Source organism: Orbilia oligospora (assembly GCF_000225545.1).
Source record: "Orbilia oligospora ATCC 24927 unplaced genomic scaffold scaffold00188, whole genome shotgun sequence".
Taxonomy (NCBI): domain Eukaryota; kingdom Fungi; phylum Ascomycota; class Orbiliomycetes; order Orbiliales; family Orbiliaceae; genus Orbilia; species Orbilia oligospora.
The window spans coordinates 616,145-637,758 of record NW_011645745.1 but is presented as its reverse complement, the minus strand read 5'-3'; the positions used below and the strand labels follow the sequence as shown (position 1 = coordinate 637,758).

The 21,614-nt window shown below is 44.2% G+C and overlaps 8 protein-coding genes across 8 annotated transcripts; 3 read left to right on the top strand and 5 right to left on the bottom strand.

Moving 5' to 3' along the window:
• Positions 1-4,409: 4,409 nt before the first annotated feature.
• On the top strand, positions 4,410-5,708 carry AOL_s00188g201 (uncharacterized protein; the record flags this gene model as incomplete). The annotated part of the gene is made up of 1 exon (XM_011128449.1): positions 4,410-5,708. One exon carries the CDS (start codon positions 4,410-4,412, stop codon positions 5,706-5,708), a length of 1,299 nt encoding a protein of 432 aa, XP_011126751.1.
• Positions 5,709-7,430: 1,722 nt separating this feature from the next.
• AOL_s00188g200 (uncharacterized protein) lies at positions 7,431-11,754 on the bottom strand (the record flags this gene model as incomplete). The annotated part of the gene is made up of 2 exons (XM_011128448.1): positions 7,431-10,576; positions 10,749-11,754. 2 exons carry the CDS (start codon positions 11,752-11,754, stop codon positions 7,431-7,433), a joined length of 4,152 nt encoding a protein of 1,383 aa, XP_011126750.1.
• A 780-nt stretch (positions 11,755-12,534) lies between these two features.
• On the bottom strand, positions 12,535-12,843 carry AOL_s00188g199 (uncharacterized protein; the record flags this gene model as incomplete). Its single annotated transcript, XM_011128447.1, has 1 exon — positions 12,535-12,843. One exon carries the CDS (start codon positions 12,841-12,843, stop codon positions 12,535-12,537), a length of 309 nt encoding a protein of 102 aa, XP_011126749.1.
• Positions 12,844-13,439: 596 nt separating this feature from the next.
• AOL_s00188g198 (uncharacterized protein) lies at positions 13,440-13,772 on the bottom strand (the record flags this gene model as incomplete). The annotated part of the gene is made up of 1 exon (XM_011128446.1): positions 13,440-13,772. The coding sequence occupies one exon, from the start codon at positions 13,770-13,772 to the stop codon at positions 13,440-13,442; it is 333 nt and encodes a 110-aa protein (XP_011126748.1).
• Positions 13,773-14,670: 898 nt separating this feature from the next.
• AOL_s00188g197 (uncharacterized protein) lies at positions 14,671-15,190 on the top strand (the record flags this gene model as incomplete). The annotated part of the gene is made up of 2 exons (XM_011128445.1): positions 14,671-14,708; positions 14,794-15,190. The coding sequence occupies 2 exons, from the start codon at positions 14,671-14,673 to the stop codon at positions 15,188-15,190; spliced, it is 435 nt and encodes a 144-aa protein (XP_011126747.1).
• A 623-nt stretch (positions 15,191-15,813) lies between these two features.
• Positions 15,814-16,515, bottom strand: AOL_s00188g196 (uncharacterized protein; the record flags this gene model as incomplete). Its single annotated transcript, XM_011128444.1, has 1 exon — positions 15,814-16,515. One exon carries the CDS (start codon positions 16,513-16,515, stop codon positions 15,814-15,816), a length of 702 nt encoding a protein of 233 aa, XP_011126746.1.
• A 1,005-nt stretch (positions 16,516-17,520) lies between these two features.
• On the top strand, positions 17,521-18,841 carry AOL_s00188g195 (uncharacterized protein; the record flags this gene model as incomplete). Its single annotated transcript, XM_011128443.1, has 4 exons — positions 17,521-17,572; positions 17,636-17,677; positions 17,759-18,285; positions 18,347-18,841. The coding sequence occupies 4 exons, from the start codon at positions 17,521-17,523 to the stop codon at positions 18,839-18,841; spliced, it is 1,116 nt and encodes a 371-aa protein (XP_011126745.1).
• A 284-nt stretch (positions 18,842-19,125) lies between these two features.
• Positions 19,126-21,472, bottom strand: AOL_s00188g194 (uncharacterized protein; the record flags this gene model as incomplete). Its single annotated transcript, XM_011128442.1, has 3 exons — positions 19,126-19,518; positions 19,592-21,322; positions 21,404-21,472. The coding sequence occupies 3 exons, from the start codon at positions 21,470-21,472 to the stop codon at positions 19,126-19,128; spliced, it is 2,193 nt and encodes a 730-aa protein (XP_011126744.1).
• Positions 21,473-21,614: the final 142 nt, after the last annotated feature.

Sequence of the window (21,614 nt, the reverse complement as noted above, 5' to 3'; positions counted from 1 at the left end):
ACTTCATTCTTCTTCTTTTTTTCTCCTTTGAGAAGAATAACTTTTCTTTATTTTTTATTCAATTCATATCGGACACCGAAACGGCGGGATTGAAACGGTGTCTGTTTGCTATATGGATTGTCTGATAAAGCTCGCCGTTATTGGGTCTCCTGTTGTGGAGGGGAAAGGCCACTGTGGACTTCATCATCAGATGATAATGTTCTTAAAAACAGCCCACTAACTTATTTACTGGACTTTCGGTGACCGGTGGGTGAAGTCGCCGGAACCCGTCTAGCACGGCATTGTACATATACACATACATCCTTGGGCTCTTACTATTATTTTGTCTCACGAAGTTATATAGAGAGTCACGCACAGCCACATGATGATGATGATCGCATGCGCCACATGTATATATTTAAACATGACAAACTAACTGTGGCACGGGCCAGCCGGACCGATCCAGGCTGTGGCATAAACTCTCCGTCACTGATCGAAAATTAGTATCAATCACAAAACGTCCAAAAAAAATCAATCTGACAATTGCTTAAGTTTCGTAACTTCTTCGGTGGGCGTTTTAGGCGTCACCAAAAATCCGACTTGTAAGCTAACTTTAAGACGCTCTCGAAGATCTTCCCCAAGCCCGGTCGGTGGCTTGACATCGATTGCGTCGCGCTGTCCCGAAAGGACGAAACTCTTTTTACAATTACAGAGTATGAAGTATGTATTGTGGAGACTTTGGTCCCTCGGGGTAAGGCCTATCGCGACACCGTAACTCTTTCTTTTTTTTTTCTTATGCTGGGGGTTGTTTCAGGATTTGCCTTTACTTAGAATATACCGTACTGTGTTCTCCGAGAACCGACGTGCCGGATGCTGTGGAGGTGTACTGTGTAGTTGAGCCCCTTGGCTGGCCTAGATATTAGATATTGGCCATGTGGTCTATTAACTACTTAGGAGTAATATGCATTTACCGTGGAGAGAAGACGGGTGTTCGACATCGACACCCGGGCCGGATAATCTGTTAACCCGTTGATCCGGGAGCGATTTCATCCCATATTATTATTATATCACAATGACATAGGACAAAGTACCTCCTGACGATGAATATCCAGGTTCGGGGTTTAGCCTTTTTTCCATCCAAAAAGCTTCGAGAGTCAGAGTATTTTTCTTTCCTATAGTTTCGTTAAGCTCAAGTTCAGCCTTTGACTTTTTTTTTGGTCCTCTCTTTCTGTGTGGATGATGACCCACAGCTCGGGATTAGGCGCCATCGAAAAGAAAAAGCAGTTTCCTCCCCCTCCCAGTTTCAGATGTTGGACCCACATTTTACTTTTTTTTTTTTTGGCTCAACTCAACAGGTGGAATCCAACCAACAACAGGCGGCGGTGGATCTGACCTCTTTGCATCACCTTACGAGGGGGGAACCAACGTTTGTGCATATTATTGGGTGGGTTTTATAGGGGTGCTATGTAGGGGTGGGGTGGAGTATGACAAGCTTGCGAGTTGTGTCGTATAAGTCGTTGGGAATGCATTGCTGGACTGACTCTTTTGGACCGAGTCAGCGAGTAGAGATACATGTCCTGACTTATTTATCTAGATGATACATACTTTTGGGAATGTCTTTGCCATTGGGGAAAAGAAGAAAAAAGCGGTGGGATACAGAGTTTATATGATATGTGGGGGAATGCAAGGGGAAATTCTCTTTTTCGGTCCTTTCATGGGATACCACGTCGACATGTGGATTTCGAAGGTTATAGACAGACATTGTACCAGCATCGATGAGCTGGTCGTCTATGCAGGTACGGGGATTCTTTAAAAAAAATTTTAAAAATTTAAAATTAAATTAGCACGAGCTCGCAGTTTCCCGTGTGTACTATGTATGTGTCTAGAGTCTTCGAATATCGTTTTCGTGAGTACTTTACATTCATACTTTAGATATCGTGATTATTGCTAGTACCTTGTACTTACCTCCCTTTTCCGCTGTAGTGTATCAAATAGACATCTGAGCGATACTGGATCCGAAGCTAGTCGCATGGTATTACCTGCAAGGTACCGGTACCGAGTCCCCCACCGTGCCGGCATTACACTTCTCGCGACATCTGGCACGATTCGATTCATCTTTTTGTTCGGCTTTTCTTGCATGGAAGATGCAGGAGGCTATTAATTTATATCTGTATACATGTAGTTATAGTTACAGCGCATCATGATAACGAAGTTTATGAAGAGAAGAAGAAGAAAAATTCAACGTCCAAAGACGGTGAACGAGCCAATTATTGACGTTTCCTTTGCCGGTCAATGCTCTGAACTCAAAAGGCAAAATGTAAAGAAAAACGAGAGTTCCCTTCGGACAGCTGTCGCACGAAGCACCTCAGCTCGGGAAAGAAAGGAAAAGAGAAAGGTTGACTCGTCTCACCGCACGAGCCCGGAAAGTATGTGAGACCGGAAGACTGTAAAACTTTTTTTTTCTTTTCCTTTTTCACGAATCGAATCAGCTTTTAGTTTTTTTTTCTTTGAAAGTCTGCGCCGTACTATGTATTGTATGTGCTATGTATATCGTATCGTATTGGTGGTGGGCGGTGGGCTGATATATTTGTCTCGATAACTCCCTCCCTCCTTTCATACTCCGCCATCCTGTCATGTTCTCCTCCGTTTGAGTCGTCTGTCTCTCACTATTTTCTCTTCTCTCTCTCCCTTTCGTTTCGGTGTCTCGGTCACTCCTTCCATTTTTTTGTCTCTCATTCGTGTTTCCTTTTTTTGTTTTTTGCATGTGTGAATAGTTGCTGGATGCATTTATTCATGATTGCATTTTATTCTACATTTTGAAGGAGAGAGAAAGAAAGAAAGAAAGAAAGAAAGAAAGAAATAATAATAATAAATCATTGAAGTTTGATCGAGTATCGCAGTGACTTGACTAGCAGCAGCCTGCGGTTTGCATCTTACGACTACATTCATCATATTACTAACATCCATACGCAATCGGTTTCTTGCATTTGTTTGGTTTAAAAAAAGGAACATCATCATCATAATCATCATCGATAGCAGCTCTTTTGCATATTTTATCCATATCATATCATTCGTCCATTCATTCATACATTCATCTTCTCCTTCCTGTTTGGCCAGACGAGAACCACCTCACCGACAACACATTTCCGATAGACGAAGACCCAACTAGGCACCTGCCGTGAGAAAGCCGACTCTCTTTCTCTCTTACCCCTCCCTTCTATACATACAGACAGATACAAATATAACAATCGATAAGGCCAGAAATAGCCTGCTGCATCCGACTACATATTCTACTTCTTTTTTCGTTCACAAGCAGCATCGTTGTCACAAGCATTCACAAGTTGGTTTTTTCTATCGATAGCGCTATAGCTTGCCTGCTCGCTAGCTAGCTTTCCTGGGAAAAGAAGAAAAACAGCCCCTGATCGAAATCGCGCCCTTGGACAGCTGTTTCAAGAGCCCTGGATCTTCGCCAAAATCATTACATCCTCGGAATACCGTCAACTCTAGCCTAACTCGGTATTTCTTAGCTGGTTGAATTTCCTCGGCAAGCGCTGCATTGTGTTCTATTCTTTGATCACTTTATTTTCTGACCTGCAGCATTTGATACTTAACTAAACACCCACCCGCAACCACAACCACCGTGCATCTGTGCATCTGGCTAGTTTACTTATTTAGTTACCTGGCTTGAAAAAGAAGTGCGGAAGGCTGCCTGTCAAAACCCACCGGATTCTCCATAGTCCAAAATCGAACTAACGTTGGTCACGTTGGACGACTGTGTTCCCTTTAGCCAGTTGACCCTGCAGGAAAGAGAAGGAAGTGACGGGCAATAGCTGGGAGGCCCTGGTCATTTTTTCGGCACACCCTCAGCGTCTTTCCAGAACAACCACCCGCACCGCACGGCTTCCCTTTTTTGGTAGACTGCCCTTTATAGCCAGGCTGCTGTCCACCCCCTCACACTCCTCTTCTACTACTTCTACTTCTTCTTTTCCTTCTCCACATTTTTTTTCTTTCTTTTCTTTCTCTTTCTTCTTTTTCTAGGAGGTGGGAATATATTTAGAGAAGCCTTCGACAGGTACTTCTTAGAAAAGTAGATATTGTTATATCATATCGGTTGTCAATTGAATTGACTTTGTCTTGGAGACCGCGGGCACATTCAAATCGGATCTTTTTGGTTTCACAGGTGGAAACAAACAACGCAGACACACACCCGATCCTCACAACAACAAACTCGCATCTCGCAACGCATAATCGTCCTCAATCTCCAGGCCAGCCCAGGCTCACAACTTCGACTTAAGCCCAACAAGGCAGCTGCCTTTTACATCCAACCCAAATCAATCAATCTCAATCTCAAATCTCAAATCTCAAAGGACTTCGACAGCCCTTTTCTCATATACATACCTACTTGGGTTACTATATATATAAAAGAAAACATGGAAAGAATATCCCGAGCCTCCAAAGCGTTCCATCGCAACTCAAAGAACTTGCGCGATTCCCCTCCTCCAGAGACTCCAACAGACCGCAGCCGTTTCGGTAGCCTAAGATCTAGCCGATCATCGAGGAACAGTACCCACGGTGGCAGTCAGGACAACATAAAGTTTCAAATATCAGCGCCCGTAGAGCTCATTTCTTCCACCAATATGCTCTCTTACAATTCCCTTACCCTCAGGAGTCCCAGTCCTACAGGCAAATCGGCATCGTCTATTGGCTACTCTCCTTTGCAATCTCAACATCAGAATAGTTTTAATTATCCCATGCCAGCCGCTGCTCCTACTTCTGCTCCTCAAAGAATGTCGCAGAAGATTCAGCCAAAGGTTGATGTGTTTGTTAGCCCGAGACCTAGTCGATATCAACCACCCTCTCCGGCTTCCACTATTGGAGATTCGGTCAAAGGACCACTATCTCCAGAGTTGGGACTTGCGATCTCAGACGTTCTGACTCCACCTGCCACTCCTCCACCTGATCATATTCCTCGTCATTCCAGATCTAGCATCGGAAAGTCTGCAGGAATGTCTATCTCCAGTCGTCAATCTGGCAGCCTGCAGAGGATCAGAAGCACGTCGTCGCTTTCTTCGTCGATCTCTAATGGATCTAGCCACGATAGCTACAAACTCGAAAACGAGGAAGCCAGCCAGTCACCCGACCCGAGGAGGATCACTTCGAATTTTGGAACCACGCCATCATCTTACAAGGGACCACAACCAATGCCATCAAACTCTCGCCCTTCTAACTCTCCTACCGCATATAACGGGCTCTCATTAGGTTCTCATTCGTCGCCAACAACTATCTCACCGTCGACCATGCCTCCTCCACCACCGAGAGTCTCGGCCGCGAGGAGATCAATTTCAAACCCGAACTTGAAACTCGGTCCGAAGCGTAACTCGAGCAAGACTAACCCTTTTGCTCACGAACTCGCTCAAGTCTCGGAGTTGGCTGAAGATATGGGACTCGACTTTGTTGACAACGATGTGATGGTTCGAAAGGGACTTCAGAAGTTTTCAGCAAAGGATTACTTGGATGTCATTAGGGATGTGGCTCTCTACCCTATTGAATTCGATTACGAACAAGTTTCTTCCCCAGTTGTTACTTCTCCTGTCGTACCCCTTGTGCCGGAGAGGAGAAGGAAGCCGGCGGTTACGATCCCGGATAGGCGACACGCCATCCCGATGCCACACATGATCTCACCACAACCTGTTGCTGGACAAAGCATTGCTGTTGGCGGGTGGATCTGAAAGGAGAACGCGTGCAAATGAACAGTTTTTTCTTTTTCTTTTCTTTTACCGTCCGGGGCGTTCGAACTGTTTTTTCTTTCTGCATAATATCATCTATTGCACTGTACTACCAATTCGTCTTTCTAGGAACTTTACCCTAAATGGGAGGTTCTTAGTCGTCGTTGTCATTTCATGCTTGCGTTTTTTCTTTCCCTCTTATATCACGAGCCGTTGACTCGGGCGCAAAGCTCCACCACTCTATACCTTTATCGCGGGATTGCTTGTGTTTTTTTTTTAAATTTCTTAATGTCTTTTTTTTATCATTATCCATTCTGCCTGGGAGAAGGAGCAATTACGGCGTTTTTTTTTCCCTTACAAATTATTCTTATAACGGCGGATTAGTACACACACACTCGCATACTCATGCTCATAACATATATAACCAAAAAAAAAAAAAAAAAAAAAAAGGAAATACTACTCGAGGGACAAGATGAAGGGGTCAGACTGTGTTCTAATCCTGTGTTTTTTTCGATCGAGTAGTTTTTTTTTTTTATGCAAGATGGTTTTTTTATGGCTCTCCTTTTTTTTCTTTCTTTTTTTCTCTATCTGTTCTGTCATGCGAAAAACAAAACAACAATTACTATTCTTACGCTCGTTTTTTTTATGATGGATAGATACCAAAAGAATAGTGTCTGGATTTTTTTGATGAGGGGGAGGAAGAGGCGGGGGGATTATATGTATATACTTTATATAACTGAATTAAAGATTTTTATTTTTATTTATTTATTTTCTGGTCCGTTTGATGAGTTTGGTGAACCTATTTGCAATTTGGTGTACTTGTTTCTGAAGTGTGGGAGGTAAGATGGAAGGATGGGTATGGAGTATACGTTTTCCATATGGGCGAATCGATTAGTTAAGTAATTATAAGTAAATTTATAATCAAGTTATAGATCTTAGTAGTATCTTCGTATGAAGATATGTATGCGGGTATGGATGTGGATATGTTGATCCTGTTGTGTATACATGTACTAGACTCTCGAGATAACTACCTAATTAAACAGGATATAGGAACTGCTGTTTTTCAGATTACTACTTAACGCTTTTGGCGATAATATCTTTTATAGAGTGATTAATTGTATTGTAGGCTCGAGTTAGAGTATTTACGTTATTGAGATGATTATGATGTTGGTTACACTGGTATTCTTTTCCTTTCGGTTTCCTCTCTTTTCGGTTTCCCCCTCTTTTAGGTGGCATTTTTGAATCATGGTGGTGGGTATTAGAATATTGTATTAGTAAACAGGGATGATGTATATAATATAATATCGAATCCTGTTTGACGGCCGGTGGGTTTGGTCTGGCTGGCATGTGAAGGGTATTCCTTTGGACTTGGGGGTAGGGGTATGCGGAATTTTGAATCCTGTGGGGTTGGTTGGGTTGGTTAGGGGGGGGGGGGGGGGGATTTTTGGTGGACTTAGGTTTTGGTGGATATTTGTTGGTGGGATCTTGAAAGGTTTTAGGGGTTACTAAGTAGATTGCAGTTAAGTTCATATATGAAAAATTGTAGAGTTGGAGTTAGAGGTAGGTATTTTGGAGGGGGGGGGAATGGAGGGTTGTGTTTATAAGATATCAAGTGAGTTGATGATACAGTCTAAACTAAGTAAATATTACTTGGAATCCCTAAGGGTGAGAAGGATTGATTAATCCGTGTACATACGCCTTTAACAAAAAGAAAAGAAAAGAAAATCAAATATGCAACCGCTTTGCAAGAGTTTGGGTATTATTGTCTTCCAAGTCCCGGAGTCTCTTCTGCCCTTGTCGAGGATCTCTATCTTGCCGAATAGATTCATAGCTAGCAATATCTTCCGAAAGAATTTTATATCCTGATTCACTTGCCAGCATTCGAGCTGTCTTCCCACATTTGGATCTATGACTAACATCGGAGCTGCCGTGGTCTAGTAGAATCTGAACTACTTCCGCATGACCTCTCATAGCTGCCCAACATAATGCGGTGCGCTTGTGTCTGAGATCGTATGCGTTTGGGTCAATGTGAGTCTGGTCGAGTAGGTATTTTACCACGCTCCCGTAGCCGCTATTAGCTGCTCTCATTAGTGGGGTGAATCCTTGGTTATCGATTGCGCTAGCAGCTGTATCTGGGGATGTTGTTAGGATCGTTTTTATAGTCTCAATATGTCCCATTTCAGCTGCTAGGGATAATGCGGTTTGCTCGGATTTGGAGTCTTTGGCCGTAGGGTTGGCTCTACCGGCTGTTAGTAACTGTTCGACGATGGTTTTATGCCCGCCGATGGCTGCCCATAAGAGTGGAGTCCTTCCATATTTGTTGCACCTGGATTCCACGTTCACCTCGTGATGCTCTAATAGGATTCTCACGATATGTTCATGTCCCAGCCCTGCCGCCCACGATAGTGGCGTTCTTCCAAACTCGGTGTCTTGGAGGTCTATACCTTCTGCCTGGTTTTGGAGTAAATATTGCATAATATCTGTTCGGCCATGTCTTATTGCGAAAGACAGTGCGGTTTCTCCGTTTTTTGATTGAGAGTTGATGTTGACTTTTTTATTCCGGAGGAGCGATTTGACTATCTGTTCGTGGCCACCTTCTGCCGCCCATGAGAGTGCGGCTCGGTTGTATTTGGAGTCTCTCATGTCTGGATTTGTTCGAGGATTCTTGAGTAGTACCTCGACTACCGCTAGATGTCCTTTCTCGGCAGCCCATATCAAGGGAGTACGGCCGTGGTAGGAATCCTTTGCGTTTAGATCAACATCGGATCTTCTCGACAACATTTTAGTAATCTCCGTGTACCCGCTTACGGCCGCCCATGAGAGAGCTGTTCGACCGCTGTTACAAATAGCGTCTGGTTGAATATCTTTAGAACGTAGCATCAAGCGCACTACCGTCTCTTGTTCTTTAATCGTTGCCCATGATAGCAAAGGTCGATTAAATTTCATGTCTTTGATATTAACTTCTATATCAGGAACTTCTTCGAGTAGTAGTTGTGCTGCTTGCGGACCTCCTACTCTTATTGCCCAGTAGAGCGCTGTACATCCGTCCTTTTTGCTTCGAAAATTAGGATTGGCGCCGGGTTGGCTAAGGAGTAGTTTAATCACTCCGATGCTACCTGCTTGGGCTGCTATCATCAGGTGGGTCATCCCTAGTGTGTCCGAAGCAGATGCATCGATATCGTTGCTTCCATTCCCTAACAGCTGTTTTACCAACGTCGATAATCCGAGGAAACTTACTAACTCGAAGTTCGTGTATTCTTGATGGCATCTGCCGGCTCGGTTGATCCCAATCGTCCAATAAACTTGGAACCATGTTAAATTTACCTCGGACTCGAGGTTACACAGGGAAATGGCGGCTTCTAACACTGGATCTCCTGGATCCGAAATGTTGGATTTGTTGAAGTGAAATGGCCAGAATCTTGCGGCGTAATCCAGGAACGGATATTTGGTTGCGTATTCTTGGAGGATGCCCTGTAAAGGAAAAGTATCGCTGCTGAGTGGTGGTAGGACTAGTGGGTCGTCAACAAAGTTTGATAATCGAAGATACGATATGCATTTTCTGGCAAGGGCTAGATTTGAAAGTTCTGGGTGGATTGAGTGCTTCCAATCTTTATTCTTTATGTCGGTGCTAGTATCGGCATTAGACAATAAGAAATCTTTCGCTGTTTGATGGATGAGAAAGATTTTATCGTCTATAACCGTGACGAAGAGGCCGCACACGTTTCTCACCCGTTGGGTGAACGAGCTGTCTGATTCCAAATCAAGTTGTTCCTGTGATTCTTGAGATTCGAGTTCTATGGCGATATTCATTTCTCGTAAGGTTAGAGGCCTGGTGGCAGCGATAGTCAATTCGAGAATCAACTCGGCCTCGACTTTATTCGGGCTCCGATTTAAAATCGCCTCATAGGCAGCATCAAGCGTTGGAGGAATATTATCGATTAGATGGCGTAGCTGTGTTTTAGTGCCGACTTTCACTGACTGGGAGATGAAATCGAACACGAGAGCTACCCATAGGTATGTCCGATGAGGAATATTGGAAATCGACTCCCTCAGGTACTCGTACAAAGCCGGGTTATCTGAAGGCAAGTGGCTACGGACTTCCTTCAATCTTTCTTCGATAACGAGTCCAATTTCCTCTGAAATAGCCTGAGCTTCTAGTTGATTTTCTCCTGCTAATCGTACTTCGGTAGAGTATTGATTGAAACTCATGAATTGCCATTCGAGTTCGATGTAAGGCCGACTTGTAACCAGAAACTTCAGTTTGGTACGGCGCACGAGGTCGTTGCTATTATAAAATTCCTTGAGATGGGTTATCAACTTCTCTTTGCCAGATTCTTCACATTCATCCAGAGCATCCAGGACGCATACGATCTCCCCAGCATTTGGATCCGCAGCTATTCTCAGCAGAATCCTCCACATACTTTGAAAACAGGAAGGTAGCTTCGCCCCGTCCTTAGCGAATTCGGGCATGGCATGCTTCATCAAGGATTTGTCCTGGGATAGAATTTGATGTAAAATGGCACTGAGAGCATTTTCCGGACTTCGTTGCTCCCTATATTGGTTTTTGAAGAAGAAATAGCCGTATTTGAGATTCTCTTTACTTCTCAATTCGCCGTCTACCAGTTTCCTTGATAGCACGGATTTTCCGCAGCCGGGATCGGCTGTGACCCATAGCAGGCTGGAATCTCTACTATTTACCCATTGTTGGTACCGTTTGTGTCGTAGGAACCATTGACAAGTACCTGGAGCGCAATTGGGGTTTATATCTTTGAAGTTCTCATAAGTGGTTGTCCGGAGAGATTGTAAGCACGAATTTTGCGCCTTGATTTCATCGCTATTCTGATGGGCTTTCGTGACACATTTTTCGAGGTCTATTCCAGGCCCATATGGTCAGCAAATATATAAATTTATAAAAGTATATTCTCCATTGTTTGACTAATCAGTACATCTTCAAAATTCTGGGTGGCCCTGAAGACAGCCCTGATATATAACCAGCCGCCATCAATCTCATTTCCCTGGCCTATCGCGGAATAAACTACTTACTCTGAATAATTATCTCACTGGCCGCAGTTAAGCTGTCCGTCTCGCCTCGCGTTATAACAGTAAGCAGCTCTTTAGCATAAGCAGCGGCAGACGCTGCCGCAAACTCCTGCCACCCTTTGTTTTTATGAGAGTCGGAATAATCGCAAATGCCTCTGATAACAATGCACGGAAATTCACCCATCAAGCCTGCTGCTTCCATTTCTATGCAAAGAATATCGCCAATACATTGTCTAATCTCCTCCCTTTTCATCGCATCCTTAACAACCTGGTTTCCGGATGCGATCACACCTCGATGGACGACATTGAGACCAGAGCCCGGTCGATTTTTTCTATATCTAACCGCTTTGGAGGGATCGCATTGGTCACACGATGGATTTCCGGGGATGTGTGAGTAATTCGCCTCGAATAAGGTATCTTCCATCGAAGCTTCGTGAGCATAGGATGCCAAAGTGCCCTCGGGAAATTTCTCTTGAATCTCCTTTAAATATCTAGGGAATTTCTTCCTCCCCAGGTTATGAAGTGTCTCAAGCTTTGCAACAGCACCGGTTAGAACAGCAGGCGGTCTATTCAGCGTCCCCGTACGTCGGAATTTCCCTCCATCTTCGCTTTTTCCATAGTCCCATTGTACCACACCACCATGTTGACCCGCGGGTACACTGACTACGATATCCCCTAGTCTAATATCATGCTCCGGACTAGGTACCCCGCCTCCGATCCCAACCAGGAGACAAAACCTTAATTTTGTAAAGGTGGAAAACATCCGAACTGCGACCGTGGCGGCAGGGGTGGTACCCATTAACCCTTCTGGCAAACAGGCGATGACCACGTTATGAGGACCGATGCTCCCGAGGAAGTAGCTGTTGTCGTCGCTGGCTGGTGTGTCGAGATCTTCGTGGAACTTGTCTAGCATTGTACATGCCGCTGTGAATTCTTTGGTGAGGGCACAGACCCAACCCACTGTATATGCATTATGGTGTAGTTTTGGCCTGTCGCCGTCTAGGTCCATAGTGATTAGGGGATAATCAAGGACAATATTTGGGGACTAAGCGGCCGCGCGGGATAGATATAGATAGGTAATGATGTAAATGCGTATATCTCGAAGTTGGTAACGTTATAACCAAATATCAGATATAGCTAAGGCTGGTAGTACTAAATCTGAACTGCGCTGGAACAAGATGAAACGGTAGGATAGATTCGTATTATTTTGTTACTATACTCGCTGGACCTAAATGTCGACACTAGTACTTCTGTGGTGAGAAAAACTACCAGCGCAGAGGGGATATTTTGCTGTCTCGAAGGATTTTCGACAAAGCAGTGCAGCGGGGAATACTCCCAGGTCAGCGCTGATCATGATAGGGGGGGGCTCACCACGGCCGTATAACTTGGGGCTGGCAAGGCTATACACATTTGCAATTGCGACAAGGTTGCTCAGATAACACACTAGAATATGCATATGCATATGCATACTAGTTTGGCGTGCAGTGATTGGTAAGTATGTACATGTATGTACCAATCCTAATCGCTGCATTGTTCGATAAGTCCGGGGCAATTTTAAGAGAGGGACCCCTACCCCTGTTGCAGTCTGTAAAAAACCGATTTTTTAACTGCCCCCGCAGATATTAAATATGAGAAGTAACTGCTTATGAAGCGGATTCTTTTTTGTTCAAATTATCATAATCTGAATAGCTAGTTAAAAGGCTATGCTCGATTTTAGGGCGGCGCGCTTTAAATCTACAAAAAAAGATTCAATATTTCTAGCCTTCCATTGGTGAAGAAGTTTTTCGGCTTAAGAGCGTATTAATAGTACTGATAGCAGCAGTAATAGCAGCAGAAGCAGCAGGGTGGGCAATAGTGATTTTGCACGGGCCCAATTTGTAGTTGAGCGTTTGTTGTAGACGGGTGAAGCTTGGGAGGCGCCGTCTTTCTTGCCTGCGGGCTTATAGCCAGATGTTCTCACCTCCGGGGGAGGTGCGAAAGCCAATTTCTGAAGCCTTGAGATAAGTTCCAAGTAGCCGCTACATTCCCGGTCCTTAAAACGACAGACATTTAAATGGTCTGATGATATCCAGATAACATCTTCCTGTGGGTGATTCATCCACCCACAAACATCATCCACAATCTGGTGAGTAGGGAGAGGGTTGCGTCAATGGAGTGTCTTAGGCAAAAAAAAGCGGTGTCAGTGGTCTTACCCTAGATCTAAAACCGGGTGGGGTATTCTGTTCAATGCAGGAGATTATATGCATCGCTGCCGGGACCCTTTCTCTGAATCTTGAGGTTATACTATCCAGTAGTGGATAGTTAGTCCCTATAAAACCCCTCATTTGCACTCTGATGTCATTATCATCAGAAGCAACCATAGTTATCTCTTCCAATGCCTCAGAAAAGCTAGCTTTATGGGAAAATCGATGCGGGGTGCTTAGGAAGACAATTCCGCGTACACAGTCGCTTATTCCAGCGTAATAACTCAGATCGGTAGTGATTAAGTTTATCACCTATATATAAATTATTTCTTGACTTAGTACGTCTCGGAAACTCTGTAGGCGGTTTATAATATAATTTGCAGCGGTTAGTAGTACTTGCTTGACCAATATCCCACCAATACTGTGACCTAAGAAAATTACGGGTCGAGATTGTTCCTAAAAGGTGAGTCACCGGGAGTTAGCAATCGGTATTTTTCTGATCTTGAGGCGTCTAGTTCAATACTTTAATACTCGGTCGTTGAAAATTCAGCTCTAGCAAAATTGCGAAGGCGGTATTGTCCAATCCTTCAGCCGAAGAACCGAATGCTGTTGCTGATGAATAGCCGTAGGTGAAAACCCGGCATCCTGGTAAATCTTCAGGCAATAAATCCTGTAACCATAATGTACCATTCATATGTCTCCAAGATTCGTAGGCACTGCCGTTTATGCCGTGTATGGCGACGATGTCTACTGGGTATAGTATTTCTGTTTCGTCCAGCCGGTTAAATTGGTCTTCGTTAAGGAAGAAAAGGCCGTACTTTTCAGAATCATCTTGGTCGGCCATGGCTATCGAAAAAATAATTATAACATAATATAATTGATATAGCGGTGTAATGAGGGTTTTCGTGATGGGAGATTAATATTGGAAGAGGGTCAGAAGTATCAAGTTTAGTTTCTGTAACAAGCACAAGTATAAGGAAAAAGTAGGTCAGCCCTTGTGGGCCCATGGGTACGGCTGCAGATAAGGCCATGAGTTTTTGGATATCCCTGAGCTGATACCGGGTCTTGGATAGAAGCCAGAGAACCCTTCTGATACCGATACCTTATTTCAGCATTTTTAGCATTGGCATCGGATGTGCATCCGTAGGCGTAGGGATATCGGGATGTAGTGTGGTATCCTTTGGAGGATGGTGGCTTCTGCATGCAGTACAAGGAAATGCCAGCCGCCCCAAATCCTCGAATTTCTGAGAAATTCTCTTCAACAAAAGAAAAAGCGACAGAGTCGCAGCCAATCAATAGCGGATTCTATTCTCTGCTCACAGCGTTATTGCAAACCATGCATATCATATATACACCAGGAAGACAACAGTAGTTACTGACAGATGTGTTGAGTGACCTAGCTGTGGTAGAAAATTGAAGCCTGTATAATGTTACATAGACGCATGGCCGTGGATTCTATGGTCAAGCTTCGACGATATAGCGTGAGATTTCATGTTAGTAAAAGAAGTTGCCCTCTTCTTTTGAAGGAGGGCCTAGGGAATGTCTGTGCCAGTTTGAAGGAGGGAATGTCTATAAAGCCAACCCAATTCCTACCACAAGTCTAGAATAAATTTATAAACCGAATCAGTTCAAGGAATCATTCAATTGCAATATCCTGACATTCACACCTATATACCCACTTTAAATTATATATACATATATCAACAGCAAGTGCCGCTCGTCCCTAAAGATCCCTAGAACCCATGGCGTCTCCACCGGTTCAAAACCCAAGTTCAGAATAGTGAGTATTATGTAATGGTCGAGGATGCCTTGATTGGCATCTTACTTGAAGACTGAGTGGTTTAACTAACTGTTTTCTCATTTAGCCCGAACACCAACCAGCCTGGCGATGAAGAGGTACACTTCTGGCCAACCGATAGTCCCGAAGAGCAACAAAATTTGAGCGAGCTTCTCCAGTCGGACTTTGGATCCCTCGGGGTTCTGGGCGTTAATATGAATGGCCCCAGGGTAGTTTGTACCGGGTGTGGAAAACTCTCCGGTTTCGATGACGTTGTGTCAACGGCTCTTAAGACCGGTGCTCATACTGTGACGTATATGGTGGATGCTATTAGGAGCGGCAGGTTTCTCCCATCCAACCAGCATGAAAATGTATACTGCTACAAGTGCGGAGAGGCATGGCCGAAGAGATGGGGGTGGCCAAGATATGGGGGCTGGTTAGTGCGGGGTCCGGATCTCGGTTCTGATCTACAATTAGCTGAGTGAATTGAGTCAATGCCGTGCAACTTGACCGTTGTATTGACTGGGGAAAGAAGAAAAAGTGACTGGATTCATCATTGTATTGGCTACTCTACCACATCAAAAATTACGTGGTATTCTGTATTAGGCTCAATCTATTAGTTATTCTAGTTTTTGATTTTGAGTTACGCCTACTCTAGGAATTCCCTAAACGGGAGCACTCAAGGTAGCTTAGTATTTGTATTTTATTTATTAACTTTGGTTAATTAAATCTCTTATAATTATATTGCAAATTCTATCTTCCCATGCATATCGGGAAGATGTAAGTCGGCTTACTTTGCTAAAAAAAACACTCTTATTGATACTTATATCTATGACTTATACAATGGTAGAAAACACGTAGAATGATTTGAGTTTTTTTCCTTAAGATATATTTTACGATGGAAAGGGAGAGGTTAGTTGGCTATAACAGAGTGGTATCAATTGACATAATTCCTGCGGTATGAATTCATACTTTTTAACTACACTGCCCTGATCAGCCTTGTTTTGGCAATCAAAAAGAATACCGCACAAGACTAGACAGTGATTGAACTGTGTATTTGGGGTTATAAACCCCCATTCCCAGATCTCTCACCCACAAAGCCTTCAGTTTAGGACTTCCTCGCTATCGTGGATACCGCCGATCCTGCTGTTGCAAATTCCGGGGTGCGGCTGGTGGTAGTATTCTTGTCCATAGAATCGGGTGCATCCGCCCAGACGTCTGGATCGGGGAATTTCATGTGCTTAGTTATTTCTCCGACGGTCTTTTGGATGATATGGGAGGTTTCTTCTTGCTCTTCTGGGGCTTTTGTTGTAAATTTATTTCTAGGAGGGCTGGTGATTGTGGCGGTGATGGCGGCGGTTTGGTTGATGATTTCTAGGTCTTCATCCGAGAAACTACTTTTTGGTGGTTGTGATGATGAAGTGGTTTCTTTTGTATCTGCCTCTTGGGATTTAGATTGAATTGTACTTGTATAATCCGGCAGTTTACTCCAAAACGAAGCTGGTGGCGCCGACATCGGTGGTTGAGACGTTGAATTGCCAGAAGTAGTGGTAGTATTATCAAAATCATAAAAATCATTCGCCCAGTTTCCGCTAAAACTCGAGTTTCCGGAGAGGTCGTCGCAGTATGTTCTCCTTCCGTTGATATACCCTCCTCCTTTTACTACGATAATGGGAGTAATGGGTAATAGCTTTGTTCGTCTGGATTGTGGGATGGAGACTGGGAGGATACGTGGTGGGAGGTGGATATAGCGGACTCCTACACCCCGAGAGAGGGTTCGGATCGCTAGACTGAAGGCATGTCGAGGCATTGTGAGGGTTTTTGTCCTTCCCTTCTATTTGCTTTGTTTTCCTTGATTCTGATGGATATGATGGTTAAGGAGAGTAGCTGGTTTGGCGATGTGGTGACGATGATGATGATGGGTGAGTTAAGGTTCGTTTGGTTTGGCTGTGAGGAGATGTGGTTGGAGAGAACCGGTGAGTTAGTTTTATATATAGGAATTTTGAAGATCATCGTTTGATTGGGGGACGAACCACGTGCCTGAATTGAGTTAAAGATCGGGAACTCTGTTCGGGATTACTTCCAGAATTGCACTTCTTCGGACTTTGGATTCTTGTATTTCGGGTTTATAATGAGTATAGATGATCTTGAAGTAATATATTATAAGAAGAGACGTCGTGAGATAAGGAAGTGACGTCTACGGATGAGGCCAAATTTACGACAACGCATCCGCATTGTGGTATTTTGAAGAGGCTGGCCTGAAGGACCTTAGCTTTGGTGCTGCGTCCTACAACTATTAGAGTTCGATATATGTATCTTGAGTACACTTTTGACTCTACTATACTATACTCTTAAAATTGTATACTGTAGGGACTGAAGATGCTAATTTTGAAGACTATAGTAGATAGAGAATACAGTATTGTATGGGCGATGAAAAGACAATATATATTGCGAAAGGGATACAGCAATATAAGACTCAGACTCAAAATCACATTATAAGAGTCATACACTAGAGTATTTATTCCATGTATTATTTAAATAAAAATATTTCTTCGAATCTAGATTAGACTTTAACTCCAATGATCATGACGTCGTCTCTCACTCAGCTTGAAGTTAAGGTTGTACTTTGTGGTAGTTTGACCTTAAAATGTGTTGCCGATGCCCGAGCCTCGGCTGCCGCATTAACCCTGCAAGTTTTCTCCAAAACCCCTCTACTAGCGCTAGTACTGGAATCCCCAGACTTCCTACCTGATAATATACTAACTTTACAACCACCGCGATATATACCCTCTCAGTTTAATTGTGATTCACAAAGATGACGGACTTCCCACCTATGCAAAATGATTTACTCCTCCGTGCCGCCAGAGGTATGTTACCTTCTATTTCGTCATTACGTGAACACCCCGCTGACATCCGTACTTTTTCCGTAGGCGAGCCGGTCGAACGTCCCCCAATGTGGGTAATGCGGCAAGGTGAGCGCCCTCATATTATAATCCTATAACCCCGACCCTACTCATGCTCAATAACCTAACCACCCTTCCCATCCTCTCAAGCTGGCAGATACCTCCCGGAATACCATGAAGCCAAGGGTAAAAACGACTTCTTCGCCGTCTGTCGAAACCCCAAACTTGCCTGCACCATAACCCTCCAGCCGGTACTTCGGTACAAAAACCTTCTCGATGCCGCCATTATATTCTCCGACATTTTAGTCATACCTCAGGCAATGGGTATGACTGTAGAAATGATCGAACACAAAGGACCTTCGTTTCCAAACCCGTTAAGGAAACCAGAGGATTTGGAGAAGTTGAATGCGAATGTGGATGTTAAGAAGGAATTGGGATATGTTTTTGATGCTATTAGTTTGACGAGAAGGGAGTTGAATGGGTTGGTGCCTTTGATTGGGTTTAGTGGTGCACCGTGGACTTTGATGAGTTATATGATTGAAGGTGGGGGGAGTAAGATGTTTATTCAGGTTAAGACTTGGGTGTTTAGATACCCGGAGGAGAGTAAGAAGTTGTTACAGATGATTACGGATGTCGTGGTGGAGTATTGTGCTGAACAGGTGGTTGCTGGGGCTCAGGTACATTACAACCATATTAAACTACTGACTTCAGGGGATAGAAAGCTAATTGAGAATACAGTTGATCCAAATCTTCGACTCCTGGGCCGGCGAACTTAGCCCTTCGGATTTCAAGATCTTCTCCCTCCCATACCTCCGACAAATCTCCAAACGTCTTCCAGAGGTTATCAAATCCAAGGGAGCGGAACCGGTCCCCATGACCGTCTTTGCCAAGGGTGCATGGTACGCCCTCGACGATCTCTGCGATTCTGGATATGATGTTGTCGGACTCGATTGGCTACATGATCCAGCGGAAGCAGTTAAGATTGCGAATGGAAGAGTAACGCTTCAGGGAAATATGGACCCTGGTGCACTATACGGCACTCGTGAAGCTATTACGAATGAGGTCGAAAGGATGATTGGTGGATTTGGAGGCGGGAAGCAGAAGTATATTGTTAATTTGGGACATGGTATTACACCGTTTGTGGACCCTGAGGATATGAGGTGGTTTTTGGAGGAGGTTAAGAGGGTGGGTAGTTTAGAGGCGGGAGAGGGGTTGCCGGCTACTTTGATATAAGGGATGGTAGGATTGGATACCCATGATTTGGAGGAACTGTACATACATATAATCGGGCTGCAAGGCGCTCGGACATACACTCGATATATTTAGATATATCTAATGAATCACCACATAATCACTCTAACACCGAATACTTTCCAGGTTATTGGATATATTGGTTGCTTGATATCAACTATAACTATAGCCCTAGTGAAACCGTCACAACGTGGTAGAAATACAATAATCCAAATTAATTATTAGAAATAGACTTTTCAGTTTGGTAGTAACCAGACCGCACATGCTTAATCGTCCCTCAAGATATCCTGACCCACCTCTCCACTCAACTTAACCCCCTTCAACCCCTTCGCCACTTCAACCGCCTCCCCTTCTTCCTCCTCACCCAACCTCTCCCCACTAACTCCCGAGAACTCTTTCATCCAATTGAAAACCTCACGATGCCATACAAGACTATTCTCCGGCTTCAATACCCAATGATTCTCATCCGGGAAAGTCAACAGTTTGCTCTTGATACCCTTGATTTGGAGAACATTGAACGCTGCCAATGCCTCACTGATCGGGATTCGATAGTCCTTCGAACTATGGATTATCAACATTGGGGTGGACCAGTGTTTGACGTGACCGAGGGGGTTCCAGCGTTCAAAGTGTTCCCGGTGGTCGAAGATTTGGCCTTTGAACTATATATTCCCAATTTATTAGTATCACTAGTCCTGTAACAAGGCCATCAAGAAACAAGATAGGAAAGCTCACATCATGATCAATAAACCACAACTCCTCAGTCGCATACATATTCAACGTATTAAAAATTCCGTCATGACAGACCAACGTCTTGAACTTTTTCGCAAACGGCTGCCCAGCAATCCAATTAATCATATACCCACCGTAACTCGCTCCAGCAGCAATAGCGTTCTTAGTATCGATGAAATCTCCATAATGTTTTTCAAGGTATGCGAACCCTAATTCTAGATCCCTGAAGGGTCGACCACCCCAGTGGTTTTGGATCCTATCGGTGAAGTCTTTACCGTATCCTGTGCTGCCCGTGGGGTTGAATGCGACTACAACGTAGCCTTGTTCTGCCATTACGGCGGGATTCCAGCGGTAACTCCATCCATCATTCCAGGCGCCCTGGGGACCGCCGTGGATAAGGAATAGTAATGGGTATTTCTTTGAGGAGTCGAAAAACGAGGGTTTGATAATCCAGGCGTGGACTTTATACCCATCTGAGCCCGGGTAATAGAAGTCGGAGACTTGACTGCGGGAGAGGCCGTGCCAGGTTCCTCGTTCGGTAGAAGCAGGGGTATCATGAAGTTTTGTGAGAGGAGAAGTTAGATCCTGGACTTTTCCATCGGTGGCGGAGATGATGAGGTAGAATGTTGGACTTGTGTAAGAGGAAACGGACACAAGGAGGTTTTCGGAGTCTCCGATGACGTAGAGGTCGTTCGCGGAGAATTCTGATGTGATTGGGGTAGGATCCAGGCTTGGTTTTGAGGCCGGGGCGGTGGAGATGATTGGGAGGATCCAGACTTTTTCTCTACCGTGGTCTTCACCGATTAGGTAGAGGTAGTTGTTATTGGCAGACCAGGTGACTGATCCTGGAGAACGGTCCCAGTGTTTAGCAACTTGTGTGATGACGAAGTTGTAGTCTTGAGTGAACTCTGTGATGAAAATCTCGTTTTTATCGGCTTCGTATCCGTTTTCTCTCATTTGGAGGTATACCACTTTACTACCATCCGGCGAGAAGCGCGGGGAGATAGTAGCGCCGTGATACGGGTTTATAGCCTTAGGTTCGGAACCACCGGTGAATGGGACCGCGTAGACGTATGTAGCAGTATTCTGCGCGAGATCCAACTTTGGAGCCTTTGATAAAAAGATAACATTTTTTCCATCCGGAGAGATATCGAAATCACCAGTGCCGCCGAATGGTCCAACTGGTGATTCGAGCTCTGTTCCGTGAAGGAGATTTGTAAGATCTCCTACTACCTCGAAGTCGCCGGTGGTGCCGCGGGCGATGACACCAGAAAAGAGGTTTGATTTGTATTCTGAGACCCATTCGTCCCAATGTCTGACGAATAGGGAGGTGTAAACTCGACCAGAAGAATGTTTTTTGGGAGCTGTATCTGCAGAGTAGATCGAGCCGTCTTTGAAAGCTGGAGCAGAGACTATGAAGTATATAGCCTCACCGACAGCTTTGAACTTGAGGTTTGAAACCTCACCGGGGAATTCATACACCTTTTGGGATTCTTGAATAACATTTTCGACATCATTCGTGGCTTTCGAAATCCATAGTTCTGATTTCGTTCCGTTGGCCTTGAGATATCCAATGTAATCACCGATTCCGAGCCATACGGTCTCTGCTACACTTTTATCATCCCATAGCTTTGTAACTTCACCGTTGGGGACGGTGATGTCGACCACATGGACGCTCTTGGTAGAGTCATGTTTGTCAAAACTGTATTTTGAAGACGAGAAGAGTGCAAGTGTCTAGGCCATTCATTGCATTACACCGTATTAGTTTTGGGGATTTGATTTTAGGTTTGTGAGAAACTAGAAGATACAACGTACCCCTGCAGGATTTGGTACTGCACTAGATAATCGGGGAGATCCGAGAAGCTTCCTAACGCCGTATGTCATGATTAGTTTTATGTATAGAAAGACTGTATTTCTTGATGTCGTCTAGGAAAGAATTATATCGAGTTCTAAAACTTAAGATTTAGACATCGACGTCTGGGGCGAGGGAGGGACTTGGAATATATATATACTCCAATAGGTACCA